Genomic DNA, 10,000 nt, shown 5'->3' with positions numbered 1-10,000 from the left:
TCCTCCTCCTCCTCCTCCTCCTCCTCCTCCTCTCTCCTCTCCTCTCCCTCCTCCTCCTCCTCCTCCTCCTCCTCCTCCTCCTCCTCCTCCTCCTCCCTCTCCTCCTCCTCTCCTCCTCCTCCTCCTCCTCCTCCTCCTCCTCCTCCTCCTCCTCCTCCTCCTCCTCCTCCTCCTCCTCCTCTCCTCCTCCTCCTCCTCCTCCCTCCTCCTCCTCCTCCCTCCTCCTCCTCCTCCTCCTCCCCTCCCTCCTCCTCCCCTCCTCCCTCCCTCCTCCTCCTCCTCCTCTCCTCCCTCCTCCCCTCCTTCCTCCTCCTCCCCTTCCTCCCTCCCTCTCATTAGTGAGACCACATTTGGAATTCGCGGTTCAGTTCTGGTCTCCATGTTATCAAAAAGACATTAATAAATTAGAGAGCGTTCAAAGACGGGCAACGAAACTAATCCCCGGAATACGTGGCCTGTCATAAATGAAGAACGTCTCAAAAGACTAGACATGTTCTTCCTCAGAGATCGTCGCATCCGAGGTGACCTCATTCAAACGTTTAAAATACTTAAGAATATAGATAAGATCGATTATGAAAATCTTTTTGAGCTTTCGCAATCAGTAACGAGAAATAACGGCTTGAAGCTTAAAGGACAGCGATTTAATACTGATTTGCGAAGAAACTTTTTTAACGTAAGAATAGTTGAACACTGGAACAAGCTGCCAGCGTCCGTCGTCCAAGTTAACACGGTAGCTACGTTCAAAAGTAAATTAGACAAGTTTTATAAAGAAAATGGTTTCCGAAAATTTTTTTTTTTCTTTCCTTTTAGCGATAGTAGTAGTTACACTAGATACCTCTTTTTCTTAGCGATAGTAGTAGTTCCATTAGTACTCTCTTTTTTTTCCCATCTTTCCTGTATAAATTTCCCCGATTGTCCTTCTCAGCAGTCGGGGTGTATTTTTCGTCTTATTTCTTGCCGGGTGACGCCGGAGGGATTGGTGGGTGGGGAGGAGCTTCATCTGTTCTATCCTTACCTCCTACTAAGTATGTAGCTTCTGTACGTGTAGTTTAGTAAACGAGTGACCTCGTTATAGGTCGCAAGGCCTCCTGTCACTCGTCTTTCCTATGTATTCCTCCTCCTCCTCCTCCTGCTTCCTCCTTGTTTGTCAGAACCAAATCTAGATCATTATGCTTCACTGTTGCCCACTATCAAGCTCCAGTCAATATTCCTAATATTAAAATCATCCACCACAAATACCTGACTGTACCTGGCTGCTCTATTTCCTCCCGTAGTAAGAAGTTGATTTCATTTGTAGCATTCTGTGGCTTGTACACTAAAGCTATTACTATTGATTGTGATCGTTCCTTTATATCCACCCATAAGGTGGATATAATGCAAATTATTACTACACTTTAAAGGGCCTAATCCTCTATATTCAAATCTGCAGCTCCAGCTTCCAACCTGCCTGGGGTCATTCATACCAACAACAACAGCAACAGTGGTGGCAGCAGCAGCAGCAGTGGTGGGGCCAGTGCTGGTAATAGTAGTGTAGCAGCTGGCGCTGGCACCAGTGCTTCCGGAAGCAACAACAATACTACTGCAGGTCATTTGGCAGTGTCTGGATCAGGAACAGCTGGTGTATCAGTGCCTGGCCCCACTGGCCCTCTCATGAACAATGGCTCCCGGGACATGTCTTCTGCTGACCTCCAGAAGCTCCAGCAGCAGCTGCATGACATTAAGGAACAAGTGAGTATATCTACATCATGAGTACCTTTATCTATGTAAGTGTGCTTTAGGAGGTAAATATTAACAATTTTTCTACGATTGCCAGCACGGCGAGCTCTCCCACACTGCGATATAAAAATAAATTGTCGTCACATCATCAGTTTTGGTCAAGCTAGCAAAGCAAAAAAAAGCAGTGTGTTGTCTGGGAGAACACCCAAATGAGCTGGCAATCTGAAAGTGTTTACACACCGGTGGGTCACATCGCATACCGTGAAAAATCTATTATTTCTCTGCAATACAATCCACCAGTGGACATACTTTATTTGTAGATATTCAGTGCATCTCTATACTGTACTATATTTTTCCTTTCCTAAATTTGTGTATATATTTTTGTCTCTTTGCTTTGCATATTTAGAAAATTAATGCTACATGGTTTTATGGTCAACTTAGTTCAACAGAAGAGATATATAGATAATAAAGATGATACCAGAAAAATTATGAAATTATGAAAAGATCAATAAATAAAATTATTGAAGCTTATCAAGGAAAGTCCAAAAGTGATATCTCAGTTTGGATTATTTGTTATAGAAAAGTTTTATGTTCTTCTAAAGGAAAAATGCAACATAATAGTTTTCTTACATGTATTAGAAAATAAAAGTATTTTTCAGTTAATTTTTATAGCAGATATTCTTTACTAATGTTTATTTATAAATAAATAAATATAGCAGGAAATGTGTTACTTATAATCCAGTAAGATTAAAATATGTGAAAACTCTTGTACAACCCACTGTTGGGTTGTATAGCAGGGAATGTGTTATAAGTAATGAAGAACATATGGTTGGATAGTTTATCAAACAGACCCGACGAAATACTCAAAATATATTCAAAATATATTATTTGTCAACAGTAGCTTCCATACTTACTATTTTCATTTCCGTTTATCCTCAGACGATGTGCCCAGTGTGTCTTGACCGTCTGAAGAACATGATATTCCTCTGTGGTCACGGCACCTGCCAGATGTGTGGGGACCGCATGCACGAGTGTCCCATCTGCCGCAAGCCTGTAGAAAAGAGGATCTTAGTGTTCTGAGCCTGAATACTGGTCTCGGCAAAGACTGAGACACAATGACTAAGATGCAGTGAAGATCATTCCAAAGATCACACTCCAGAATGCTTGAAACTTGTTCAGTGATTTTTTATGTCATTGCAGAGAGTTTAGAATCACTTGGTTTTAACAGTGTACTGCCTGCTGCCTGACAATTAAATGGAGTCTGGAGTCTTATTTAAATGGAGTCTGGAGTCTTATTACTTCTTTAAATATATAAGCATGTGTATAAGAAGTTAATAATTTAACCATCTTGCTTTATGGTGAATTGTGGCTTGTGACGAAGTGTGCTACAGCTGTCTTCACAGCTATTATATATATATATATACCAGGCAGTTCCAAACAGAAGTATTGGGATGCATTTTATTTGCAAAGCTTTGACGTACTACAACTCAGCCACTTTCCTACAAAAATGGGACATTGTGCAGCTTTATTCATAAATATAGTATATATATATATATGCCTGACTTTACTCAATAAATAGATGCGAGATATAACTGCAGTTCAACAAACTGCAGTTCAATAAGCTGTGTACACCAAGCCAGTTCAGATTGTTCTTGTGAACTGGAGTCCATACTTTTAACTGGTCAATACTGAGGCTTCACTCCTGGAGATGAATTACAACTTTTTATTATTCAGTATTATTAAACTTGGTTGCTAATGGCTGTTATATTTTTTTTCACAATAACAGATAACACACATGCACACAGATCCACATCACATATATTAGAACTAATATAATTTCCAGAAGCTATGAATTCATATATACAAAGTGAGATGGTTCATCTCTTTTGTGTGCATGTGAAACGTGAAACATTGATTCTGTGAAGGAATTGTGTGTACATACATGCCTTCCTTCCCATGCAGTAAATAGTTGAATTTGAATATTACTAAGAATGAATCTCTTCTTATCATGAAATTGATGTTATGCTTGTTCCTGCTAAATATTTTCAGAACAGGAATTTTAAACATGTCAGACAATATGTTTAATATTTGCATCTAAATAAACACCATGGCAGTTGAAGTGTCATGCAGTGTAAAATAGAAAAATGAGTCCTGCAAAATATAGACTAGAAAATATTTACAGTTCAGAGATTCATACTATGATTTATGGCAACACCTTACCCTTGTTGCATGTTTGATGGTGATGTGTGTGTAGCAGCAGCATCGTGACTCGCTGCTAGAACATGTGTCCAGCCTAGGAGACGCTGTAATGCTTATTGCAATTTAATACAATTTGTCATGCTGTTTATATCTTGTTTTGTAAAATCCTTAAGACTTGTGTACAGTGTTAGTGCTTTTTTAACCAAAAAATATTGTTGTTGTGTGTGTGTGTGTGTGTGTGTGTGTGTGTGTGTGTGTGTGTGTGTGTGTGTGTGTGTGTGTGTGTGTGTGTGAAGACATTTGTGTATTAAAGTTAAGGACTGTAATGTTACCTTCTTGTTAACTTTTAAACTGATAAAATGCTACTGCCCTTAATTGTCTGCTGATGTTTTATCTCAGATTGCACTTCAGGGAAAGAAATTATAGGCTACAGGAAATGCATGATCTAAATTTAAATTCCATGCCTGGAGATTGTTACTAAAGCCATTTGATATTTACAAAGCCTAGTTTTTAGTCAGTAAACATGCTCTTAATCTTCCAACTCACTTGGCAGGTTGTATATACAACATTGTCATGAAAGAGGTGTTGCCAACAAAATATTTACATGGCAGGAGAAACTATGTAAGAGTGTTGGAACCTTATACTTATATATATTAGATATGTTTAAAGAATTTGACCAAGTGGATGACAACACTCACCACTATTGCTTGATCTCGCATACCAGTGATTTCAGCCAAGCCCTTCTTCTTGTGATCAAAACCATTCAGTTTGGAATAACAATGCTGCCAAACACACTTGCCTCAGTGGAGACCTACCATTACAACATCCTTGGCTGGAAGCACTTAGGGATTCTTCTCTGCATGATTTACATTTCTGCCACACCCTGAGAATAAAGAGGCATGATAAATAAACTGACATTCACTGTAATCTCTTCCCTCTCAACAGTCCAACACTCAGGATGGTTAAGACACAGGTGCTCTAAAGATATCCTCTCCAAAACATCCCTTTATCCAAGCTGCACCTCATTTTCAACCTTTCCATTGATTCCATATCTATTTTCTCTATACAGAGGCCTTCATTCTTATATCCCTTTAATTTCTACACTTGCACTTAAATAATCTATTTCCATCTCAGGATATTCATGCTTCTCATACAATACCACACATTACTCTCTACTTTTCTACTCCAGTTATCTAGTTAACTCATAAAATTCAATAGTAGCTACTGTTACAGCCTTACAGTCTTCCTGTATCTAAAGTTATCTTTAAGAAGTTCTTGTAGGATTGACTGTATATTTACAATTTTTCAGCACCAAAGACAACACCAATTATAACACTAGCGCATACATCTTATTTACATACAAGGGCATGAGCAAATTAAAATGGACTCTATTTAATCATTTGTCTTTGTTCTTGCTTCTACAAAAAAAATTCTAAATAAATTTATTAATTACCATCAGATGGGTAGCAATAATAAAAGTATGCACAGGTTTGACTAGTGTTCCAAGTTTGTGGTATACACAACTATACCAACAATTTGCAAGCATTCTGTGGCAGCCTAATAATGCCATGGTAAAACACTGCACTACTGCAGCATTAAATCATTAAACTTAACATGCAAAACTTAGAATACCACTGATGAAAGCATAACAATCTTTCATTGTAGCTTGTCTCATCACATAATGCAAACAAAATTTGCAGGAAGCTTATAAGGAGCACATTCCCTTCCTACTAATCCCACTAGGCAGTTGAGGCATCAGTGCAACAGACAACAAGCATGTCTATTACTCTACTTCCACTAACCAATTAAGATTAAATTTTTCTTCCATACCCAACTATTACCTGAATCAAGCTGTATATAGAACAAATGCTTTACATGAGCTCATATATATTAGTATCTTAATCATAATAATGTTAGGATGACAACACAAGCCAGAAGGCTGACCTGCAACACACTGAACGAGGCTTTCTGTATGTTTGCAAGACATACCATACACTATCATATAAAACATTAATCATACACCTCCTTTGGTTGATAATTAAAATGGCATGTAGATTACTTTTAAGATACAGCCAAAAAAAATCACGACAATGAACTACCTTAGGATGACATCTACCATATGCTTTTTATAAGATGTTATTTGTATATATTATATGTCAGTCAACTAGGGTTTGGTTGCAACAACTTTAGAATCTGGCGAGCTCAAATCCCAGAAGATAGAAAATCTTGTTTTTCATGATGAAACAAGGGATGCAACTAAACCTCAATTTGGCAGTGATGTTATTTTGTAAGATACACAAGTGATATCTGGGAGCAACCTATCCCCTCCGATTCCTTGCTTGTGTGTGTTGTGTACAGGGAAACACAATGGGAAATCAAAATGTTTCATGCAGCTGAGTATATATATGATTGTTTTATTTTATTCTATTTCATTTATTTATTTCTATTTTCATTTTATTTATTTGTATATATATATATATATATATATATATATATATATATATATATATATATATATATATATATATATATATATACACACACACACACATTTTATTTATTTATTTTTTTTTTTTTTTACCATTCTTAAAATGTGTCTCTTCCAAATTCCTTTAAATTTGTTACTCCAATACAAAAATACTACTATTTTAAATCTGCTGCCTATTTCAGATTGATGCATTTCATTTGACATTGTCACATGTCAGTATTTAACATGTGTATACATTTTCCTTCTGATCAGACATTTACATTAAGCCTTTTAAGGAAAGAAGACAACAAAACTATGGCTCTGTACTGTGCCACTTTTGGCATAATTAAATTGATTTTTCACCTTTGATGTTATTAAATTGTGCAGTCAAATAAAAACAAGCCACAAGTGCTAAGAAATGGCAAATTATGTGCTTTCTTTTCACTTCCCTACATGGATTTTACCACACAATACTGATTCTAGACATATAACTTTTCAATGCTACTCAATAGCTCCAGAAGTGTCCAGGATTTGTCATTCTCAACTTCCTGACCTCAACAAGTTAATCTGTAATCTGGCAAATAAAGGTCTGCAAAAGAAATCTTTACAATGTTTATGCAAACAAGTTCTTGGTCAAAAAGGATGATAGTGTTGCATAGACAGCCAAAAGGCTGATATAGATGTTTGTAGTACATAGAATGTTTGGGCATAGTGGATAAGGTGGTGAGCATGGGATCAGGCAGACGTCCATGCATAGGTTCAAATCCCACCACGTGCCGTCTTGAAACTCTTTCATTTGTGGAGTGGTTTAAAGTCACCTACATGTCACCATGATAACCCAGGTTCTAGGTGGAGGTGCAATTGCCTTACACCAAAGATGTGCTTGGGTGGTGATATGGACCCTAATACGAGTACCACTATAAATAAAATTGCCTGCGCCGCTGATGGGTGGAAGATGGACAGCGCTTTCCATACTCTTCAAGTAGACCTACAGGTGCTATAGGCTATAGTAGCAGCGAGACTCCTAGGGGATGCCAACAGCAGCTATGTATTGTCATATCTAGTACAGTATGTAAATGAAGCTTGGTAATGTTATTCTTTGAGTTAGCATAGGTAATCTTTCAGCTTTCCCTACTGAATCTTATTCATCCTCTATTAGGCATTTTGATGAAACTTTTGCTGTTGCCTTAGGGAATTCGGGGCAAAACTTTGATTACACTCCTACGGCTTCTAACCTTCTCAAGTAACCTTTCCGCTATGATAAGATTTTGTCCTGTCACCAACTTTTTCTTGTTATTCATCAATGATCTCTAAACAAAACTTCTTATCATTCACTCCTGCGCTGATGATACCATTCTGTGCTTCTCCATTTCATGTCTTTTCGTGGGCAACCAACCCTTTAGGAAGTAAACAGATCATGCAGGGAGTCCATAAATGCCTGTCTTCTGATGTGAAATTTATGATGCGGGTAGAGCAAACTTAGTATTGAGAGCAAATTTAGTACTACTCATTGCCTCAAAAAAGAAAGAAAAGTTATGGATGAGAATAATCAAATCACCACAATCAACCCGAACATAGATCTTGTTACGACCACACTTCAGTCATTCCATTGCCTTACTACAGTGCTACGCCCCAGTAACTGTCACACACACCTCCTTGTATCGTGGTGGAGCTATGCCGTCCCGCCACGCTGCAGACTCTACTTCACACATCACTTGCACTAGGGCCCTCACAGGTATCACCTTCTTATAATACGTGGCTGTTTAGAGAACGGATTCCTTATAAAGTTTATCTATTGCCGAGAAGTCGTCTTCATGCAAATCCTTCAAACTTACTCATGATCTCGAGTATCTGCTTCAAAATGGTGGAAATGATGGTCAAGGACACACCTCCCTCCTTCCTCGTACCTTCTTAGTTACTGAACAGTGAACACCGTACCATAAGAGGAAGTTCCAGAGAATGATGAGCAAGATTACAAAACCAGTGATCAACTGTTTCGGTGAGCGAGTGAATGACAAAGAGACAACGAAAATTTACCATTGTTGTTACTGTTATTCACTGTGCCAATAGACGCTGAATTCTGCGTCAGAGAAGACTTGTATAATTAAGACGATATCAGTAACATAAGGTTTGGTTAACGGGTGAGCGGTGACTGAACAGTGTTTCGATCCTCAGTGAAGCAGAGCGGATGTGAAGATAGTATAGTAGTAGTCACCCGATTACTAAGAGTAGATAGTTAACGAGTGGTTGATATTGCTACTATTCTGACGCTTCAAGAATGCTGCCTTGCTAATGAATTATGAGATTAATGTACGTTATCAGGCGTTCCCTTTCATCCTGAGTTTAAAGTATCTCAATTTCTACTAAACTCTTCCCGTCATGCTTCGGTCTTTTCCCTATCCTCCTAATTTCTTCACACCCTCTCCTGTCACCACCCCATTCCCTACGATTATGTGCGTCTCTCATCCCTATCCTCGCATTCCCGTTCCGTGTCACTCACCTTGCCCACATCCTGCATGTCCTGGAGCTGGCGAAGCTGTGAGAGGGTGTGGTGACGCAGCGCTTTGTGCAAGGGTGTGTCCCCGTCCTTGTCCGCGAGGTTCAGGTTAGCACCCTCCCCACCAGCAGCTGTGGCATGGCAAGGCAAGTCAGGTGATGAGGATATGTGCTACTAAGGGTAACTACGTCCTTTCTTTTCGAACAGTAAATTCCATCAAACAACGTGATATGAAAGATGGACAGATAGTGTAGATAGATATGGATCACAGGTAGACATGAGTAACCTACCGTAACAGCGTAACGAGACAGTGATATTAATGTCTGTTAGGTGTGAGTCATTCAATCTTCTTGTTACGACGAATATGAAGGAAATATTGAAAGATAAGGCATAATTATTGCTGTTCTAATACTTACCAATAACTTATGAAATGCAATGAACATTGTTGTACCATCACCAACAATTACTACCGGCACTATACATGTTCACTTTTATCTTTTGGTTATCCTCATTGGATTGTGTATGTAGTGAGCCTAACCAGACACCGGTAACAATCAAACTTCAACTACTCGATCCCTAGATTCTGTCAGCCATCCCTCGATGTTATAATCATCCAAGCTACACGCGGCACAATCAACGACCAACCACCAGCACAGCAAACCACTATTAACAATACTATCCTATTCAAATATTTCCAATTTTGTGTAAAAACAATAATAACAGGTCTGAACCACGCCAAGTCTGATCAGCTATCCCGGACAAGGTTGCCACTTCAATACATGTTACATGTTACGCGTATAATGCCGGTCCATCCCTCACGGTTTCCTTGATAAAAGATGATGAGAGAAGTGACGCCCTATTATATTTACCACTCCACTCTCGACACACCACGTTATCAGTCAAACATTCCTAACACTTCAAAATACTAATAAAACACATGCTAATTAAGAACAGTCATCAAATGTAGGGCCGCCGTAGTACAGTGGAACCATGCGTGCTTTGGGGGACCGAAAGGTCTCCAAGCGCACGGGTTCGAATCCTGTCCACGGTCCGAGTGTAGGTTGGGCTTCCTCACTCGGGGCAACGGTTTCCTATCGAGTGGGCTATGAGATAGAAGGTAC

The 10,000-nt window shown here is 38.9% G+C and overlaps 1 protein-coding gene across 2 annotated transcripts in view; it reads left to right on the top strand.

Annotated features, from left to right (window-relative positions):
* Positions 1-6,808, top strand: part of LOC123518588 (E3 ubiquitin-protein ligase MIB1-like) — a 434,884-nt gene extending 428,076 nt beyond the window's left edge. For both annotated transcript variants that reach the window (XM_045279477.1, XM_045279476.1), the window contains exons 19-20: positions 1,430-1,728; positions 2,656-6,808. In XM_045279477.1, coding sequence (XP_045135412.1) covers positions 1,430-1,728; positions 2,656-2,796 — 440 coding nt within the window. In that variant the 3' untranslated portion in view covers positions 2,797-6,808. The remainder of the gene's footprint in view (positions 1-1,429; positions 1,729-2,655) is intronic.
* The last annotated feature ends 3,192 nt before the right edge of the window (positions 6,809-10,000 follow it).

The sequence above is a fragment of the Portunus trituberculatus genome, chromosome 44 (genome assembly GCF_017591435.1).
Source record: "Portunus trituberculatus isolate SZX2019 chromosome 44, ASM1759143v1, whole genome shotgun sequence".
Classification (NCBI taxonomy): Eukaryota; Metazoa; Arthropoda; class Malacostraca; order Decapoda; family Portunidae; genus Portunus; species Portunus trituberculatus.
The sequence above is the reverse complement of the archived record's forward strand: the minus strand, read 5'-3'. Positions and strand labels throughout refer to the sequence as shown.